The sequence below is a fragment of the Carassius auratus genome, chromosome 4, assembly GCF_003368295.1.
Source record: "Carassius auratus strain Wakin chromosome 4, ASM336829v1, whole genome shotgun sequence".
Lineage (NCBI taxonomy): Eukaryota > Metazoa > Chordata > Actinopteri > Cypriniformes > Cyprinidae > Carassius > Carassius auratus.
This window is the reverse complement of record NC_039246.1, coordinates 26,462,411-26,484,650: the sequence shown is the minus strand read 5'-3', so window position 1 is coordinate 26,484,650 and position 22,240 is coordinate 26,462,411. Positions and strand designations below refer to the sequence as shown.

At 34.7% G+C, this 22,240-nt stretch overlaps 2 protein-coding genes and 1 pseudogene across 4 annotated transcripts in view; 1 reads left to right on the top strand and 2 right to left on the bottom strand.

Annotated features, from left to right (window-relative positions):
* Positions 1-7,320, bottom strand: part of LOC113064410 (receptor-type tyrosine-protein phosphatase zeta) — a 40,266-nt gene extending 32,946 nt beyond the window's left edge. For 2 of the 3 annotated variants that reach the window (XM_026235253.1, XM_026235246.1), the window contains exon 1: positions 7,001-7,320. In XM_026235253.1, the coding sequence (XP_026091038.1) occupies positions 7,001-7,064 (64 nt within the window). In that variant the 5' untranslated portion in view covers positions 7,065-7,320. The remainder of the gene's footprint in view (positions 1-7,000) is intronic. The other variant, XM_026235235.1, reaches the window with a different exon arrangement.
* Positions 7,321-12,036: 4,716 nt separating this feature from the next.
* Positions 12,037-14,120, top strand: LOC113064404 (cytochrome c oxidase assembly factor 6 homolog). The gene is made up of 3 exons (XM_026235208.1): positions 12,037-12,182; positions 12,368-12,526; positions 13,876-14,120. Exons 2-3 carry the CDS (start codon positions 12,383-12,385, stop codon positions 13,969-13,971), a joined length of 240 nt encoding a protein of 79 aa, XP_026090993.1. The 5' UTR covers positions 12,037-12,182; positions 12,368-12,382; the 3' UTR covers positions 13,972-14,120.
* LOC113064409 (solute carrier family 13 member 4-like) overlaps positions 14,115-22,240 on the bottom strand; it is a 14,835-nt pseudogene continuing 6,709 nt past the window's right edge.

Genomic DNA, 22,240 nt, shown 5'->3' with positions numbered 1-22,240 from the left:
CCTTTATGACTGCAGAGTTCTCTGTAAGTTAAAAGTAAACAGGCAAACAGGGATCTGTGTTTTTGGAAGATACACAAGGAAAAAAAATCAAGGCTGTGTTGCTGTTGTGGGATTTCTTATCCTCATCCAAACTTTTTTCAGGATACTTTTGTAAACATTCTGGGCTCGTATATATCCTTGGCCCTGTTGTGAGATTTCCCTGTTGACCTAGGATGAAAAAATAAACTTTTCAGCTTGCATAACTAGTAAACTACATTAGCCTAGAAAATAATTCATATTTGAAATTAAGAAAGACAGCTTGGCTCTGTGAGCATTTTTGAAGAGGATGTGCATAGTTATACTGAAATAAATAAATAAATAAATATTATTTATATTATTAAAAGATTATATATATATATATATATATATATACATATATTTAACCAAGCCAACAAACAACAAATGCAAAAATACAAATAAATACATATTATATTTATGTATATATATATATACATAAATATAATATGTATTTATTTGTATTTTTGCCAAGCTGTCTTTCTTAATTTCAAATATGAATTATTTTCTAGGCTAATGTAGTTTACTAGTTATGCAAGCTGAAAAGTTTATTTTTTCATCCTAGGTCAACAGGGAAATCTCACAACAGGGCCAAGGATATATACAATTTTTTCATTTGTTTGTTAGCTTGTTTTAATAGTAACACATTTAGTATAAATATAAGTATTAATAATATAAATAACATTTATATACATATAATATTATTTATTTGTATATTTGCATTTGTTGTTTGTTGGCTTGTTTTAATAGTACACTGTAAAAAATAAGTGTAATTTTAACTGTAAAATTTTGTAAAAACGCTACGGAAAAAAACTGATAATAGGTTAACAGTAAGTTCCCGTACTATATACAGGGAAAAACTGTAAAAGATCTAACAAAGCATTTAATGTAAATTTACAGTAAAATTCTGTTAATTATACAGCTTTTAGAAGTAAAAAAAGAACAAATCAATGTATAATTTACAGTCTAAAACTGTAAACTGATATTCCCAGAATTCCCTGCGTGACACTCCACGTTTGAAAGTATTTTGTTTAAATAATCATGTTTTTAAATAGTTCTTGTTATCAGTTATGTACATTTGAGCTTTATGTTACATCTTCTGTTGCTTAATGAAAGTTTTTTGCATTATTTAAGTATCACGTGTGTTACCATGATGGTGTTTTGTGTTTCCATAAATGTGCACCTTCTATATGTTAATATATACTTCTGCTTGTGGTGATGAGCTTTGATACTTCATGTGGCTTTCTCTTATACAGTACCATCTTTATTATTATGGTGGTTGTCAGTATTTTCAAGGTACAAAACAGATTTAATTTTGTGTGTTGTTGAATTTACTGGTTTATATTCACATTTTCTTGTTTGTAAATTACAGCTTTATATTGTAAAATTAACAGTTTTTGAAATAAATGTGTTTACAGTTTTCTGTATTTTTACAAAATTATTCTGGCAACCACAGCTGCCAAAAAGTTTTTGTAAAAACAACAAGAAATTTTTTACAGTGTAACACATTTAGTATAAATATTAGAATAAATATAAATAAAAGTTCTTTATTAGAATCTATAGTTCCATGAAGAACCTTTAAGATCCTTTGAATCTTTCAGTGTTCCTAAAGCGAAAAAAAAAGGTTATTTAGATTATTAGAATGTTCAAAAAAAGATTCTTTTAAGAACTGTTCAGAGAAAAAAATCTTTGAGGAACCCTAAACAGTTCTTCTGTGGCATAACTGTGAAAATCCGCTTCTGAAACCTTTATTTTTAGGAGTGTAATAGCGAACGACAGAGAACAAGCTCTGTGCCTGACAACATATATTATACACAGTGCTTTTATCTGGGCTGGTCGCAGCACATCCGAGCAGGAGACGCTCTCCATTCACTTTGAGGACATGCCAGAGGAAACTCCTTGACAACAGACAGAACCTCCGGAGGCGCTCAGCCACCAGGACTTCCTCCAGAGCCTCCTCTATCGCCTCGGACACCAGGCCAGATCCGTCTCAGAAAGGCAACCGAATACTCCATCTTTCTTCAACAGAGGGAAAAGCTTTCCTTCCTCACCTCACTGTCCGTCCGCTGGACCGAGCCAAAGCCGGAGCGCTGCCTTTCATGAGTTCAGCAGTTTACTACAGCTCCAGCTCCACATCCTGAGGTCAAGAGGAAGAGATTTGATTTTCCCTTCACTTCATCTCTCCTCACTAATCGGTAGATGCTTACAGAGAGAACCGAGATATGGGCTTAAACAAATCTTCTCTCAACACTATTTCATGAACATAAAAGAAAGAAATCTGCTCAAGTGTGAGTGGTTTATTCTAAAAGAATTGGCTCTCGCTATACACTCGCTTGATGTTTCGCCATCAGAACAGATTTGGAGACATTTTGCATCATATCACTTGCGCTCCGATGGATCCTCTGCAGTGGATGGGTGCCGTCAGAATGAGAGTCCAAACAGCTGATAAAACATCACAATAATCACTTCCAGCCAAAATACAAGTCCATTATCCAGAATAATGCTTCCTTCAGTGAGACAGTAATGCTAAATTTCCCCAAATCTGCTCTGATGAGGAAACAAACTCATCTACAGCTTGGGTGGACTGAGGGTGGGTAAATGTTAATTGTTAATAGGACATAAATATTATAAGCCAAATGCTCCATTTTTGAGATATCATGTTTCATGTTTCCCCTTTAAATATTTACACTATAGAACAACAGAAGAAGCTTACAGAGAGAATCAAGAAATAGGCTTCGAAAAGCAATATTCTCTGAATTTCAACACTATTTTGGGGAGAAAATAACAAGAAAGAAATCTGCTTAAGGCAAGCACTTAGCCTGTGACAGGTGTGATATTTTTCCATAAATTTCATTAGGTTATAAAACTGCATTTATATCTCTGGAACAAAGTCTTATATTCCCACATGAGAATAGCTGGCAAGTAATGAATTTTACATTTTACTTTAGAAGCTCTTTAAGTCGATGTCCACATGCACAAACACCAATTTCAGTCGATGGAAAACGATACTCAGCATGGAGAAAATGATTTTAATCTAAATCACACACACAAGAAAGCAACATGACCACTTGGAAAAATGCAACGGAAATTGGGTGAAATTAAGACGACTGGCCATCTCAGCGTCTGCCCAGTTTTGTTCTGAATCCGAGGTCCTCTTTACAGGAGATTGTATTTCTCCAACATTGAATAGCTTTTCCCTGAGGAATGTTTTAGACCGGAATAAAGAGCTTGTGTGTTGTTTTGACCTAAGTTAAAGGAATAGTTCATCCAAAAATAAAAATGTACTCAACCTCAGGTCATCCAAGATGTAGATGAGGTTGTTTCTTCATCACATTTGGAGAAATGTCGCATTATATCACTTGCTCACCAATGGATCATCTGCAGTGAATGGGTGCCGTCAGAATGAGAGTCCAAACAGCTGATAAAAACATCTCAATATACCACAAGTAATCCACACCACTCCAGTCCATCAGTTAACATCTTCTGAAGAGAACAGCTAAGTGTTTATAAGAAACAAATCCATCAAGACATTCCTCTATCTATGCTTTCTTCATTTAAAAAGTTGTCTCATCTGAATCAGGAGAGAAATCTGCACATATCAAGCAATGTTTACAAGCCAAAACTTTCAACTTTAATGTGAAAGGACAATTGGGGATGGACTTTTTAACTGGAGGATGAATTATGAATTATTATGAATTACAGTGGATTATGAACTTGTATTTTTCCTAGAAGTGACAGTTTAGAGTTAAAATGCCTTAATGATGGACTTGTTTCTTGCAAACACACTGCTTTTCACTTCAGATAATTGATGGACTGGAGTGGTGTGGATTATTGTGATGTTTTTATCAGCTGTTTGGACTCTCATTCTGACGGCACCCATTCACTGCAGAGGATCCATTGGTGAGCAAGTGATCCAAATTTGTTTTGACAGACAAAAACTCATCTACATGGATGGCCTGAGAATGGGTAAAATGTTTTTTTTATTATTCCTTTTTTTGAGGAACTATTCCTTTAAATAAGATACTGTATGGATATGACTGTATCAAGCAATAAAAATGCACTTACCTAAACAAATGGCATCAGGTTCAGCACAAAACATTTCAGATTGATTAAAACCAATCTGTATTGATATCTAGAACACCTCTGCTCATTATGGAAGTTTCCATTTGTAGGATGACATAACAGTACAAGCAATATTGCCCGAGGCTGCGTTGGACACAGACAGGCGCTGGAAATGAACTGGAGCTGTTTAGTGCTCAATAGACCCGAGTCTGTGCTGATGACACTCATTAGACTCTGATCTGTAAAGAGTTTAAGGTGAATTCACAGTAGTTTACTGCAGAAATCAGAAGGACATGATTTGACATAACACACTCCAGGCAATCTCACTTATTCATGCCCCAAGATACAAACGGAGTGGAGCTTTTTATGCTTAAATAGGGTACAACTGCTGAATTTTAAATAGGCCATAATCATCAATAATTAATGTAGATTTAACATGGGTTTATTTATTAAAAGGATTACATACAACAACGGATCTCAACAGGTTTGGCTTCGGGAAATCCACAGTATGCAAAATTATTAATATAACACAGGCTGAATAGGATTTATTTTTATTTTGGTTTCTAAACCTCTCCTACATTTAAATGGCTTCATGCTCTCGTTGTCATCAATAATTCACAGCATAAAAAAAAACACATTGTGGTCGGCAATCCATATTTATCTGAGTGAACTTGTATTTAAACCTATTCTGGGCTGCATTTTCTTTTACGTTGTCTAGTTCGGCAGCACAGCCCATCCATGATTCTGCCAAATGATAGAAGTTTGTTTTAAAACACCACATTTACAACTATTAAGACTTGAATACTTCAGTTGCTGCCTTACTATAAATCAACTTGGTTGTTTTTACTTAAATGGAACTGAATTTAAAATGGAGTTAAAAATATTAACATGACTTACTGTTCATATCATTTTATTACAGTGCATCTGACTGGATGTACAGCCTTTGATGTACATTAAAAACAAAAGATCTCAGAAGTGTTTTAAACATTGATTATACCTATTAATTATGCAATTCTAGCTATGCAATGTTATATAGTTAGTTAATTTGCATTTTATCGATTAATGTGAATATATTTTGTGTTTTGGGGTCATGAACCAGGAAAAATCATGCACAAATGTGCACTGTACAGGTATTAAATCAATAAGTCCTCTCTGAACACTCTCTGGTATCAAGTAACTTTTTGAAAAAAAGGTCAGTCTTCTGGTGCCAAATACCAGTAAACCAAAGTGCATGAAGGTCTGAACAGTAGCTTTTTATGCAGGCATACGATGAAGCATGCAAAATCTCCGATAACATTACATATAAAAGAAACTAAGTCAAAAAAGCAGATATTGTTACGTCTCTACAAGCTGCAGCAACACATGCAAACTATTACAGATCACAAATGTTATCATCTACTTGAACTGATAATGAATGGGAACCAAAGCTAATAGGCAATATTATATTATATTACAGGTTACCAAGTGTGACAACTGATTGGATATGCCTGTCACTTTCAGATAACATTTAATAATGAAATGCCTTGGGATTGTGTGGGCTTTCGCTGTCACTCAATTGATCAAGAGAAACTAAACTGCATCTTCTCGATCACCGCCCATGCTGTGGTTATTTAGTTTGGACACATGGCAGGGTGACCCTGGTGTGAATCGATCAATCATGTGTCTGGTAGGCAGAAGCTCTCTCTCTTTCTCTCTCCGTCTCTTCCTGCTGCTGGCATTAATGGTGAATGATCGTCACTGAGACAAAAGCAGCACAAATGCGGGCTTCCCCTACCGTCACGTCGAACAACAGGGTGTTACATCCACCAGCACTCTGCATATATCTAGGACACAAACACACAAGTGACAGCACAGATGCCTGTGGAACTCCCGAACAGGGAGTAACTAATGCTTCTGCATAAGGTCAGCAACATTTTAGACTGAAATAGCCTGGACAATGGTGCACTGTTACAGCGCTGAGATCAACTTTGAGGAAAAGAGACCTCTGGTGTGCCAGTGAGAGATGCAGATGGTTCAAGACACATGTGGTCAGAAAGAAAAGGCTTTATATTCCGCCACCATGTCAAATTACATTTAATTCAGCAGGATGAACAGAGACAGAGAGATTAAAAGAGGATATCAATGATCGAGCGCCAAGAGCAAAGAGCCAAAGTCTGTCCTACAGCTGAAACGGCCTCGAGTGAAACTGAACCAAACACTGTGCAGCAAGTTCACAGCAAGGAAACTGGATTAAGACAGCCTGCATGAACCAGTACACTTCATACATATTTATAAACATTACAATTTTTTTTAAAACATTACAACCTTGTAAGAACCTAAAAAGTAACTCATATAACCATATAGCAAAATTATTCGACTGAATAAGGTACCAATACACTTAAATGATTCATAAAACTTTGCATCATTCACAACTTTACATCAGTCTAATATATTTTAAAGTGTTGTCTTATAGGACTGGGATAAAATACAACAACCTAAAACAAGTCTAATGTAATAAAAAAAAAGAAGAAGATGATGAAGAGGAAGAAGAACAATAAATAAAATATTTTAAAAAATGAACTAAAATTTACACACACACACACACACACACACTTGAAATTATTAATTCAACTCTACTAAAGTGGATTCATGAACCTTTCATCGGTTCACTTAACTTAAGAGACATTAACAGAACCGTTATTGCAACGCTTTTTGTCTTGCGGACTGGGATTTAACGCAAAAACCTAACTGTCATCAAAAAATTATACATTCATCATTAATAAATTAATAAATGCCTTAACCTGTGGAAATGGACGCAACTTTACGCATCAATGCATTCGTGCCAAAAACACACCGAGCCTATCTTAGGACACATGCATCACTCAGCACTGTATTCACTTGTTACCTGTGTGACAGATGAGCCACAGCTGCGCGATGAACAGATGTGATTTGACTGCGATCAGACGCATCGTCTTCAGGCTTTAATCGTGCTGCAGTTAACGGTGGAGGAACGCTGATCTGTGGAGAACGCAGTAGCAGCTATTGCAGCGATGTTACAGTGGATCCATGTCAGTGCTTCGCGTATCCTGTTCGTCTTTCCCACGCTAGAGCTTCATTCACTGTAGGATCACAGCGCGCGAGAGGAGAGACGCTGCGTTCACGCGCCGCCCACAGACCCCACAGTCTCGCGCCCAATCAATCACGAGTCTACGGTCCAAATAACTGGACGTGCACGGTCGACAAACGGTGCTAGTGACATCCAACAGTGTATTAAAAGTGCAGGTCGCATTTTATGTTAAGCTCAGAGCTTAGTGAGAAAACATGCAATTCTTGTGTTATTGGGATTGTATGTGCATGCATTGCAGTGGAAGTGGAATTTTATGCTGAAAGCTGCCCGTTAACATCTGTTGGACTGTTTGAAAATAGATAGATGGAAAACAAGATGCAATGGGTCGTTCATGTCATGCTGTACATTTTCATGTTTCAGTCAATATCTTAATTTTTAAATGAAGGAAAATTTAGTTGTTATAGTTTTCACAATAGTGGATGATAAAAAAAAATCCACAGGTGCTGCACTTGGTTCTAGCATGAAACTTGCAATTTATGCAGAAATATATAATGAAATATGTATGTAATTATGTGTGTGTGTGTGTGTGTGTGTGTGTGTGTGTGTGTGTGTGTGTGTGTGTGTGTGTGCACTGGTAGGTTACAGTTGAAATAAAAGTAATTAATTGATATCTACTTACATTTTCAACAGTGTAATTAGATTACTGTACTAATTACTCTCACTAAAAAGTATTGCATTATTATTATTTATTACATTCTAATTCCCAAAGCAACCTCAACCAGCTGAGCAATACATAGATAGACAAGAGATATCTTTTTATTTTGATTCTTTCAAATAAATAACAAAAACTGCATAAATGTTTCTTGAAGTGTCCAAAGTATTTAAAGAGTGAAGTTTGAATTAAATAAATTGTCAAAAATTGTTAAATCCACTATTGCTTTATATAGAATTCTTCTATACAGTATTAAATGAAATTACATCAAAAGTAACTGTATTTAAATGAAAGAAAAATTAAGATGAATCCCTTACTTTTTCAAGTTAAATATATATACATATATATACTTAACAAATATTGAATTTAATATTTATACCTCTGAAAAATATTCAACCAAGCATGTGGTCACATCTTGTGCCTGTACTGAGCCTCAGAGAAACACACTGTTTCTGCACTCCCTGTTGTTATCCTTTCTGCTAAATTTGCATAATTTATGCAGGGCACCTACTTCACTTGCTGGACAGCTTTTATAAGGGGGGGCTTGATACAGCTCCTTCAGCATTCAGAGAAGCCCATTGTACATGTCTGCGGCGCTCGGTTTAGACTCAACAAAACCTGTTGATGATGTGCTCGAGATACACGTCCCTTGGGATCTCTGGTTGAAAAATGCAGGCACTGATGCACCTTTGCAATCATTTCAATTACGATCGATTGCGAGCGAGCCGAGACTAATGTCAACAGTGCTGCACTGTTTTCGACTGGTAAACAGTACACATTCTTTATTCCCCAGTGCTCCGCCATTCAGGGCTCTCAAGAAAAACACTGACCCCGTGATGGAGATCCAAGCCTCGTCTTTTCAGAAAAAGCAGTGGCATTGTTAATTGGGAGCGTTCGGATGACAATAATACACTGGGAGGTGGACAAAAGCCACCAAAAGAGAGACTATGTGAATAACAGAGGGTCACTGCGAGGCAAAGCGGCACTGGGGATTGGGTCGGTCGTAAAAGCAACAAGGAAGAGGGCGTTAGCCAATCAGGTCATCCAGAATAGTTCCAGTGACTCAATACACCCAGACAACTTTGACTTAATAGCATCTTCAGTTTCTGTCAGATGCATGTAGAATCCGTGATCTGCTTTAGTAAAAGAGGCAGATCGGTTTACGCTGAGAAGCATCACACCTGAAGGCATAACAACAGTCTCACAGGGTCCTCCCTTCTCACATGAGGATTGAGTTACTCTAGATAAGCATCTGCATTACGGGAGAAAGAGCGGCTCATTAACAGCATTAGCGTCATCATGTGACCACAGGTTTCTTCTGGCTCTGCTGGGCTTTGCGTTTCTCTGGCTGGATCAAACAGATGATTTGTCCACTGTTGATATCAATAGTATCGACAACCAGCTGTGCTGCTGCAGCTTCAATATTCCCGGCATCCTGCTGCGCGTTGCGAATCAATGCTGATCACTGCAGGGGGTGTTAGAATGTAATAGTAAGTTGTATTACCCACGAAGCAAAAATCTAACTGTAAATCTTCTCCTTGATAAGCTGAATTATTTATGCATTTTTAGCATAATCAATGCAGGAAAAAGTGGAGTGCCAAAGTTTATTACTTAACGTCATGGGCTTGTACAAATCACTAAACCCAAACATGTTTAACACTTAAACACTAAAAGACAGTGTTTTGAAATATACATTTTTCTATCCAATGCACAAGCATATAAACACAAAACACTGGACAAATAGCAGTATTTCTGCCCTCTGTACACAACGCTGCTGTGTGAAGCTTTATTCTGCAGGAACTGTGTGTTGATGAGCATCCCCAGGGTTTGATAAAAGCCATTCATGAAACGAACTCCATCCCTCACACAGCACACTATGGCATTGAAATAAATCTCTGAAATGTGACATCAGGCCTCCTTGAGTCGAAAAGAGAGAGGGGGCCCAAAGGAAGAGCACTGGGGGCTTTTCTTCTGACAGCACACACCCCCGTCCCTCTCTCTGTCCCCTTCAGAGAGATGAAGAATCATACACAGCAGACTCACACACATGCCTAAGAGCAGGAGAGCAGTGTGTGCTTTCTAATCACTCAAAAAAAGAAAAAACAACACTCACACGCACTGACAAAATGCTCCACCATCAGCTGATTTGACCAATTACACATCTGCTTCTGGAATCCAGAGAACAGTGCTTTGAGTGAGGAGAAGAAAGAAAGAAATTAATAAATGAAAAAAAAAAGATTAATTATTTTGACTTGACAACATCAAAGCAATTCCCTAGTGTTGTTTATTGCTACTGTTATTTTAGCATCATTTATGTATTATAATTATATTAAATATTATAAATAAATTTGTTTTATCTTATAAAATACAAAATTAATTACATTTATATTAAATAAAAACAGTTATTTATTCGTCTTATTTTCTTATTATTTACCATAATCTTTATTTTGAATTTGCATTTATTTTAACATTTTCAGCTTTTAGTACTTTTGTATTTTTTTGCCATTAGATTAGTTATTTATTGTATTTATTTTTGAATTATCGTTGCCATTTAGGTTTGATTTTATTATTATTATTATCAAGTTTTATTATAAGCACACATGCTTTGAGATATATTTTCTAACTGACATGCCAGCAGTGCAAATGATTGTTCTGTTATTAATGAATGTTTCGATACAGTAAGTGTGATCCTCAAGAGCTGCAGCGGTTTGAAGTCATTTATCACACTCCTTTGGGTCCTGACTCGGGTCTTTATGGGATGCTAATTTGAGGATTTACTGTGCCGGTCCCCAGGGCGCACTTATTTAACTATTAAAACAATGCACATTACTGAAATCACTTTGATTGCTAATTGGTGCTGAAACTCAGATGCATCGCTGCAACTTATGCCACATCTCAGTTCTTTAGCAACTGAGAGAGAAAACAGACAAAACAAACTAAATGGCCCCACACTGACCCGTGATCACACACACAGACCATCCGATGAAAGAATGAGTGCTTCAGAGAAAACAAGTGGAGCACAACAGTCTCTCAGGCTGAACAGACTGGAGGATCTACTGTACTCCGTCTATTACTAGGAGGCTACTAGGATGCCTTGGTGGTTGTGAAGGCATTTTTTTGTGGTTAGCAGGGTGCTTTGGTAGGTTGTGAATGATTACAGCAGTCTCATCTGCTCAGGTCGGGACAGACTGTTCTAAACACGTTACATGATCTCCTACAGTCTGATTATTTCTTCCGACAGATTGTCATCTTTTTCCCTGGAATCCTCTGGGATTTGAAGGTCCGTTGTTGATTGGTTATTATAGAGAAAGAAAACAGAGCTCAAATGTTTGTGCTCGTCTTTCTCTTTAATACTCAGTGCTGAACAATGGCTGCTCTCTGTCTCACTTTCACCAGCATTCGCACAGAATTAATTGCTGTTTGTTAATGGCTGTGATGAGTCACTGAGATCAGGAGCACGAGGAGGAACTCATGAACAGAGCAGCAAAAACAACTTTCTTTCTTAGTATTATCTGTTGATGTAGGGTCGGGGTCAAATCAAAGGCATAACAGCTGAAAAGCTTCAGAAGATGGATACTCATTCAGTGGCAAACATCTTGTTTTTTTTTACCATCTGTCTCACATCAACAGACACTTGAGTAACTCTGGAGCCAGTAATGAGCTCCAGCATTACACACATCAATGGGCAAATGTTATTAAAAATAAATAACCCAGTATGATAACTAGATTTTCACTTATTTCAAATGACCAGATAATATTTTCCCTTGCCAACATTTGTGAAAACAACAAGCAAACAATAACAAAATAAAACTGTCAAATTAGTGTCATGAGTAAAACCCAAATTAATGTATAATTATTATATTAATTAATTATAAATATATAAATACTGTATAATCTATATATATTTTTTTCATTGTTAGTTATTTTAGTACATCAAGTTAAACTAAATAAAAATAAGAAATTACAGTTTTTTTATTTATTTTTTTATATTTATATATTAACATTTATTTTATTTAAGGAAACTCAGTTTTAATACACATAAAGTGTACATTAAAACATGCTTTTAATATATATTACATTTCTCCACCATAAATGAAATTAAAGTGGTCCAAGTGTCCCATCTAGCGGTCACTAAATGAAATACTTTTACGCAATCGCTTGCGTCATCAGAAGGCGACATGTCTAGTTGCCTTACTTCCTACATGCTGAACGCGTCCTTGGGACTCTTTGCACTTCAGAATATGACTAATTAACATCTATCAGTTTAATATTAATTGCACAAAGTATATAAGTGATGAACCGTCTTTGGTAAGCGCTTAGAATATTATTCTTTCACGGAGCTGGGCTGTCAGATTAATAATAACGTGTACTCAAATAGAAATGTGTTACTGAAATGTGTCTCTCAGTATGCTTATAAGTAAACAGGTTCATTTTATTAATGTTATTGACATGTAGACATATGGTTTATATTGGTGTCGTTGATAAACCTGCAGACTGACTGAGCAGAGATGAGCGCTCCTAACGCCAGAGAACGCAAAGCCTGCTGGGACGCCAGAGACGAGCTCTGGAAGTGTCTAGATGTCCATAAAGATCAAACATCTGCCTGCGAAAAACTCCAACGAGAGTTTGAAGACAAATGTCCTGCCCAGTGGGTCAGTCCATAGTCCTGAGTGCAGCAGAAACAGCAACATCTCTTTTGAGATTCAGAAGGTTTTCTCTATGAATCTCTGACACCTGCTTGCAGTCTGAATGCATTCGCAGCAGCTGTCTGTCATGCATTACTACCTTATTTAACATAATCTTATATTGAAAAGGCAACCCCAAAAAAGTATTTATGTTCCCTGTACATTTACATGCTACAAAATAGCATGCAATATATATGCAATGCACTTATATTCTTCTCTAGCGTGCTTTTGGAAAGAGCGCTTATTATAGGATAGTATACTTTAAGATATATATATATTTAAATGTAAAAAATTATATTAAAGAAAATATATTCAAATTTAACATTTATAATAAATGCAGTTGCCGTTGTTTTTATGAGCCATTTAAGTGGGACTTAAATACATGTAATAACATATGGTATGCATTTATTCCATTGATGCATTTATTTTGTGCATTTAAATATATTTGTAATTTCATGTTTGTAATGATGAAGTTGCGATTTAGTAAATTAAAAATATATTTTAATGTAATAATCACATAAAAGGTCAAACTGAACTTATTTTATTTATTTTTGTTGAAAAACCATGACAAAATATTAAGTCATTTTTAATTACAAAATAAATAAATGCTTTAAAAAATGATAAATGATTTTAAAATCTCATCTATAATATAATATATAGTTTATATATTTTAAGTATTCAGGCTTTCATTGTTCATCATCAAAAATCCAGATATTTCACTTATTAAATTTTTTTTCAACATAAATAGGCTCTGTGTTTTCACAATATATGTTCATATAATATAATAATAATAATAATAATATAATGTAATATAATATATATAATGGCATTAAGAAAAGTGTTTAAAACATAAAAATTAGTTAAAATGTTTTATTTAAATTGTCTTAATATTTTCCCGTTTTAAAATGATTAACAAAAAATAAAACAAAGAAATAAAATCAAACAAAATATAACTTTAATACAAACTACTATCTCTCTCTCTCTCTTATTTTTACATAGTTTTTTTATCAAGTTTTGCTACATTTATCAGCATCTTAAAATGTCAGCTGTGTTACAGAGATTATGTATAATAAACAACTGATCTCTTTTCGTGAACAGTCATGCAAGTGTCTCTCTTTAAGAACACTTAATTGTTTTGTTTTTGTTTTTAGTAATATATTATCTACCAGAACAGAAAATACACTTTCAAGATTTGAAGTACACTACAAGTGCACATTTAATACAGTTCTGCAAACTTTTTAACACTTGTTTTTAGCAATATTCTGTTGAATTTCTCACTGAATCGGCATGAATTGATTGTTGTGATTCCTTCGCAGGTGAAGTATTTCTTCAAACGGAGAGACTTCTTGAAGTACAAGGAGAAAATACAAAAAGAGGGTTATGAACCAACTGAAGGAGCGTCAAAATTATAGACGCGGAGGGAAATGAAAGCACTGGACTCTGACAGTGAAACGTTCTGTGAAACATTGTGTTTTTGTCTTGTCTTATGATTGATCTCAATGCATCTGTACTGTATGGAGCTTCAGTGTGATGTTTGGAAAGCAAAATAAAGAAATGACCCAAAAATACAGTGGTTTATTATGTTTCCAGAGAAGTCAGGTGAAAGAAACATATTTGAGACATACAGTTTACGATTGCGGGGACTTCTGTGTATCGTTTGAAACTATCTTCCATAACCAGACCACATGAGATTTGGTAAGAGCACGTTAGATACTACGCCTGATCTCCCTCAAACCTCTCAACTAAATAATGCAAGTGTACCGCGACATTTGTAAAATGTCAGAAAATAAAGCATACGGATGTGTTACATTCTGTGTTTTCACACAAACATCGCTGATAGTGTTTTGTAGTTGGAGACATGTTAATCTACATCTAATGCTTTGATATATAGAATGGTTTCCAGCGATCGCGCCGTTCATTCAGTCCCAGTGAGCAGTTCTGCATCCTCCGACGGACGTCCTCTTACTCCACGGATATAAAAAATAAGGCCTTAATCAGGTATATGTGCCTCCTTCAGTGTATGTGCAATGTCCTGGATCAAACACAGCTACAAGCTGCCCGTGACGTTCGGCATCAGAGCCCAGGTGGGAAACTCGCTCAGGTGGAAGAGCGGCTCGCCCCACGTCATGATGGCCAACATCACCACAAACACCCCGATCAGATTCACTCCGAAACCGGCCTTCACCTGAAAGACACGAGGAGACAATATAACGGATGCCAGTAAGAAGTTCTACCAGGGTGATGGGTACATTGTCACATATGGGCAAAATAAAAGTCACGATACGATTAATACTGTAAGTGACCTGATTGTTGTGCTTCCCGTATATATGGTAATATACCGTATATGTCCCTAGTAAGTGGTTTTTACAAGAATCGTTAAATAAAACATACTGAATATGTTAAATATAAATGTAATAATAGATGATACAGACATTTAATATGCATTAAAACAGAGATTGTTTAAACACATTAACCAAAATCCAGCTATTTCTGTTTTCTGTTTCTTTCATCATGAATGTGCATTTTTTTTTGGCCTATGTGTTTCCACAATGTAAATGTTTTAATGTAATATAATAAACATAATTTAATATAATGTTTAGATTTTAGTTAAAATATAAAGTTGTTGTTTTTTTAACTCAAACCTATTTTTCCCTTTTAGCTGATGCAGACATTTCGTACGTATTAAAATGAAACGATTTTCAAAACATCATAAAAAACCTGGTATTTATTAATTTTATTGTATTTCTTTCACTGTTAATTGGTGTTTTTGGCCTTTGTTTTTCCACAATATAAATTTATATATAATTTTACATTTATATAATATAATATAATAGAATATTTAGTTTTTAAGGTACAGGAGTTTTTTTTAATCTTCATAAAAATATATATATATATATATATTTGTAAATTATTGTAATGAAATATTTTCTCCTTTTAGGTAATGCAGTTTTATTTTAATATAAAAACAATAAATAAAAATTTCCAAAACACAATGAAAAATCTAGCTTTTTTTTTTTTTCTTGGTCTGTCCACCCCTTTGAGTTTCAATAATAAATAATAAATATAATAATCAATAAATTAGAAATAAAATATTTGTATTTATTTTATAAATTTTAGTTAAAAATAATATTTTAAGACAACTGAAATTGTCTTCTGAATATTTTCCCCATTTGAAACTAATTTTTTAATTTTTTTTATAAATTAAATAATAAAAGCTATTGTCTCTCTCTGGCTTTTTTTTCCTATTCATTTTTTATCATGTTTTGTTATATTTATTAGCATATAATTTCATCTGTGTTAAAATGGCATTGTATAATAAACAACTGATAATTAAATTATTCTTTCAGATGAGCATCTTGTTGTCTTGCATCTTAAAATTATATGCAAAGCTGGAAGCCCTGTTACCTTTCTGAAGTCCTAATTATGTGCTAAAATATTAAATTGTTAATTCCTTAATTAGCACCTTAATTTCTTTGTCACTCAAGCACATTATTTGTCTGACATACTGTTTAAAATCATAAGGAGATGTATATTTGGAAGTGGACCAGGCACCCTGTTTCACCCTCAGTTTGCTTATGAAAAACAAATGATTTCCCGGCGTTACTGCACAGCTGTGAGACGGGACGGAGCTGATTTAACAGGCTAATGTTGTGTCATACCATGTCACTGATCTGCACATGTCCGTAGCTGAACACGATGGCGTTCGGCGGGTTTCCGACCGGCAGCATGACGCCGAAGGACACACACATGGTGGCGGGGATGAGTGTGTGCAGAGGGTTGATGTGCAGCGTTTCAGACTGTGAGGAACGGGAGACAATATTCACAATAAAACCTCCATCTTTGTATGCATGTGTGTGTGTGTGTGTGTCTCAGCTGACCAGGGCAGAGAGGATGGGCAGGAACACTGTGAGCGTGGCCGGGTTGCTGGCGAACTCGGTGACGGCGGACACCAGGAGACAGGCCAGCAGCGTCACGGCCCACGGAGGAAGACCGCTCATGGGCTCCAGCTGCCGGCCGATCCACATGGACAGACCCGACACCTGACCAGAGACACCACAGCACTCACTTACTCACAACTTAACACATAGAGGTTACACAAGAGTTCACATTTAATACTACATATTTCTTCATTAAACTGCTGCTTTTTAAATGAGACTCTGTATTTTCCACTAGCTGCTTAAAGGGATAGTTCACCCTAAAATGAAAATTGATGTCATTTATTTACAACAAATACTACCATGATATATACTTTAAAAAATGTATATATATATATATATATATATATATATATATATATATATATATATATATATATATATATATATTATATATATATATATATATATATATACAGTACAGACCAAAAGTTTGGAAACATTACTATATTTAAAGTTTTTGAAAGAAGTTTCTTCTGCTCATCAAGCCTGCATTTATTTGATCAAAAATACAGAAAAAACTGTAATATTGTGAAATATTATTACAACTTAAAATAATAGATTTCTATTTGAATATACTTTAAAAAAATAATTTATTCCTGTGATGCAAAGCTGAATTTTCAGTATCATTACTCCAGCCTTCAGTGTCACATGTAACATCAGTCGATCACATGATCATTTAGAAATCATTCTAATATTCTGATTTATTATGAGTGTTGGAAACAGTTCTGCTGTCTAAAATATTTGATCAATAAAAGGTTAAAATTTATTTAAAAAAAAAAAATTATAATCATATATATTATAATAATATATTTTCTTTACTTTCACTTTTTTATCAATTTAACACATCCTTGCTGAATAAAAGTATTTTTTTCTTTTATTGAAAAAAAGAAAAAATAATACTGACCCCAAATTACTGACCAGTAGTGTATATTGTTATTACAAAATATTTATATTTTAAAAACATAGCTTCTTTTTTTTTTTTTTTTTTTTTTTTTTTTTTTTACTTTTTATTCATCAAAGTATCCTAAAAAGTATCACATGTTCTGAAAAATATTAAGCAGCAGAACTGTTTCCAACTTTGATAATGAATCATCGTATTAGAATGATTTCTAAAGTATCATGTGATAATGATCCTAAAAATTCAGCTTTGCATCACAGAAATAAATGGTAATTTAAAGTACAATAAATTTTAAAACAATTATTTTAAATTGTAATAATATATCACAATATTACATTTTCTTCTGTATTTTTTATCAAATAAATGCAGGCTTGATGAGCAGAAGAAACTTCTTTCAAAAACATTAAAAATAGTAATTTTCCAAACTTTCAAATATATATATATATATACAGTTCAGACCAAAAGTTTGGATATATATATTTGTATAATGGGAAAGAATTAATTTTACATTACAACAAGCCAGTGAGAATTAGGAAAATCCTAATGTTTCTAATAATAGCCCTTATTTTAACGCTCACCTTGCATCCAGCAGCCAGAGCGTATCCTCCTCCCACCAGAATAACAATCTCCCATGGCATCAGTCTCTGGAAGTCTTTCCACGTGATCATGGGGGCCAGAGGATCCTCTTCCTCCTCATCATCATCATCATCATCATCACCTGCACAGAGAACAGAGACAGGAACGGTTACCAGAGTCGGACCAATCACCTTTCCTCTCATGTCCCTGACCCCAGTGAAGCGCTTGGACACTGGACCCTGCTGAGTGAACGGCCGTCTGTACTGCAGCGCAGCGTGGGATCTGACCTTTGCTCTCGCTGGAGAACGCAGATGGCCAGGGCTTTCGGGCCGGGATGAGGAAGAGGAGGAATCCCAGCAGCACAGACACCGTTGCATCAGTCCTGTAGCCCTTCCTGCGGGACACACGAGGTTCAGTCAATCTGTCTAATCACATGTGCATATGTTTGAGGATTTAGAAATGGAAATCAATTTTATTGACTGAGTAAGGGTTACCACAGGAGGTTCATGTTCATGTACTAAAATAAAATAATCTTTATTTTTTACTGAGGCTGACACAAGATGTTCATGAAACTTCTCAACCAACTTGGAATCTTACAAATAAAATAAATAACAAAATAAAATAATTTTAACTTTGCTGGTGATGTAACCAAAACCTTTGGATCATATTAATCTGTAATATTAAAATAAAATAAATAAAATAAAATAAAAGAGTCAATATACATTACACAAATAAATAAATAATAAACTTTTAGCTGACACTTTTATCCAATGCAACTTTGCTGATTAATAAAATAAAATAAAATAAAATAAAATTAAATTAAATTAAATTAAATTAAATTAAATTAAATTAAATTAAATTAAATTAAATTAAATTAAATTAAATTAAATTAAATTAAATTAAATTAAATTAAATTAAATTTATTGACTGAGTAAGGGTTAACACAAGGAGTTCATGTACTTCTCAAACAGCATCGTCCAGCCGGGGGACGAATCCGGGCTCCCTGGTGAACCAAAGTACAGTCATCAGAATGAAGAAGATGCCCGTCACGACTTCAGGATAGCTGTGAACCACCAGAAAAAATCACAACATCAAAATAAAGTCTTAGTGAAAACAGAGAATCTCAGTTTCTGAAGCTCAGTCTCTTGTACCTGATGGGGCCCGAGTTTCTGGTACTCCTCGTGAATGCGCTTCTCGACAGGATTTCTCGCCTGGTTTTGCGTTTCTTGCTGAGAGAGCAAGTGTCTCTGAAACTGTGAGGAGATAAAGCTTGTGTTCAGCTAGGTTACAAATCATTTCAAGAACAAAGTGTCTGTTTTTCTCTTACTTGCATCCCAGAAAGAGACAGTGCAGCCAGATCCAGGTGAGCATCAGCATGATCAGAGCGATCGGCAGACTGAAGATGAACCACGTGCCAAAGTTGATGACTTTCGCTTCTGGGTAACGACTGAAACAGACGTTTATAGCAAAGCTTAGTGCTGCAAACACATAACTGTAAAAAATGTGTGTTGTGCTTCATTTACATTCAATCTTTGGGCAACTTGAAATTTGAAGTTGAATTAAATGACATCTTGGATATTTGGATAAATCAAATCTGAGTAATTCCAGCACTAACTTTTGATTATTTTTTGTCACTGTGTTTATATAATTAAAAAAGTCAGTGCATTATATTATAAGTGTATTATTATGTGACTATCTACATCAGTTTTTTTTTTAAATAAATAATATTAATATTTATATTAAAATAAATCTAAAGTAACATTAATACAATTAGAATTAAACAAAAACTATTAATATTTTAATAAACATATAATCGATTTAAATATTACAAATATCAAAATAAAACATTGTTTTCATTTTTTTATATTAATAAAAAAATTATGAACTTGTTCTACCTCTAAAACAACTTTTCTTTTTATCTGACATCAGCAACAATTCTATATTTTTATATATTTTCTCTATTATTTTTTTCTAGTTAGTTTTTCTAAGAAAGAAAGATGTTTTACTCTGAAATACGTCCACATTATGGATGTAAAATGTGTTATGAATGCAGTAAAATGATGAATTTAAGCAGCTTCTTTCACCCTTCACCTAAACGGCAAAACACAAGTAATTTAAAACTTCATAACTTGATTTTTCTATACAGTTAAAACACGTGTCACATGAAAAGCTCAATCTCAGCTCAGTTCGGAGGTCAAACTGTTCAGTGTGGAAGAAAAGGACAAGGTTCTGTTTACACAGCGCTCAAGAAAAGCTTTGACAAGATACTGAGAGCCGGTCGAACGGGGTGCAAGGCTTCTCGGCTGACCCATTTTAAGCCAATTAGTGCTTTACATTGATTGTTTCTGGAATATATCAGTGATTACAGCACTTCCAGCAAGCACAGACTATAACAGATGTGAAAGAATAAAGGAGTGTCAATACAAACCCCACTGACCACTAAATGCCCCGCTTTTCACTGTAACTTATATCTTTACATCAGTCTCCTTTGCTCAAGAAGTGCTGCACAAAGGAAAGGTTATTCTTCTGCGCTTAGCGTCAGGAAATGAGATTGAGCGGATTGAATCAGGTGATTAAACAAATCCCGCTGTTTTCTGAATGTGGCTGTTATGGGACTGATAGGGTACTTGTTGAATTGCTCGGCGAAGATGAGGTTGGTGGAGGTGCCGGTGATGGTGATGAGGCCGCCGATGGTGGCCGCGTACGTGATGCTCAGAGACAGGCACTTGCAGATCATGTGGTCTCTCTTGGTGGGGTACAGCGAATCCCGCCGGATCTTGGGTTTCTTCGGTGCAGGGATGCTGATGGGAGCCTGTTTGCAACAATTGGGGAAATGGTTTTAGAAATGTCTGAAGCAGATTGTGCGGAGTTGTTTTGTCGGCGGCGAGCTGATGGTCTCACCTCGGGCAGATATCCGTTTGATTCTTTACAAAACTCTGGACCGAAACCAGGCGTCAATGTCAGACCATTCATCTCCTAGAGTATGAATAAACACATTTAAACAAATAGCCTTAATTAACAAAAAAGTGTGTTCGTAATCCATATATTCTTCTCTTTATATATAAATTTACCTAGTAATCAATCACTGATAGTCTGACTTCTTTTCAGACCATGCATCTTAAATCTTATTTCCATAATAAGATTGAAAAAGTATGCATTTTAGAGAGACATTCCAACTTAATTATACTGAAATTTTAAAAGTGAACTGATTGCATGAATCATCCAATTTCTAAAGTATATTTATTTTTTGCCAGTAAACATTTTTCTCTGTGCCTTGTTAACATTCATATTATAATAAAAAAAATTGCATGCTAACTATTCACTTACATAAATAGTTACATAATATTTAAGGCGGTGTTATTTTTAGTATTACTGAGATAACTATATATTAGTTTTTGATAAAACTTTTTATTAGCTTTTATACTTTCTGTGAATTTGTATAAAGTGTTAGTAATTAATTGTATCTTTTTATAATTTTATTAGTTTTTCTTTAAATATGTCAAAATAATATTATTAATAATTATTATTATTATAATACATTAAACTTAATAAAAAATTCTTTGGTATTCAAATTATTTAATTTTTATTTTAAGTCAATTATTTACAAATTTTAATTCATGTACAATTCTTTTTAAAAGCTTAGCTTAGTAAATATATTTCAACTTTATAAATACAATTTATTATTTTAAGAGAAAAACGTTATAATAATTATATATATATATATATATATATATATATATATATATTGCAAGCATAAACCCCCTTTATTTCTTGTTTCTTCCAAATAATTTTGCAGAGTTGATAAACGGTCCGATTTTGTCTTACCTCACTCAGCATACAGACTTTATGTTTTACACTGCAAAACAAAGAGAAACTGCAATGAATAAGCTTGTTTAACAGCGGTAGTTTAATAAAGTTGACTGTATCTACTTGTGTTTGCGGTCCAGCAGTTCAAGGTGATTCTTGCTCGAATCTTTGGTTTTTCCTCTTTGTTTGTCAAAGAACAAAACAATTTAAAAACACAGCTTATAATAACCATCAATGCAAAAGCTTGTGAGACAGATGCTGTGGCTCACCGCTCTCCTCGTCCTGCGTGTCTCCGGTCAGCGAGTCTTCGAGGAGTCGGCGATGCCGGTGCAGACCAGCTGCTGCAGCACGGCTTTCAGCGATGGGCATCACCATGGCCGTGGTGGACGTGTTGCTCAGCCACATGGAGAGGAACGTCGTACAGCACATGAAGCCCAACACCAGCCTGCAACACAAGCAGAA

Bases quoted from the DNA above. Each gene is read 5' to 3' on its own strand.
- LOC113064404 (XM_026235208.1), top strand. From the start codon at position 12,383: ATGAGCGCTCCTAACGCCAGAGAACGCAAAGCCTGCTGGGACGCCAGA. The intron at 12,527-13,875 runs GTCAGTCCATAG...ATTCCTTCGCAG, and splicing joins ACAAATGTCCTGCCCAGTGG to GTGAAGTATTTCTTCAAACG.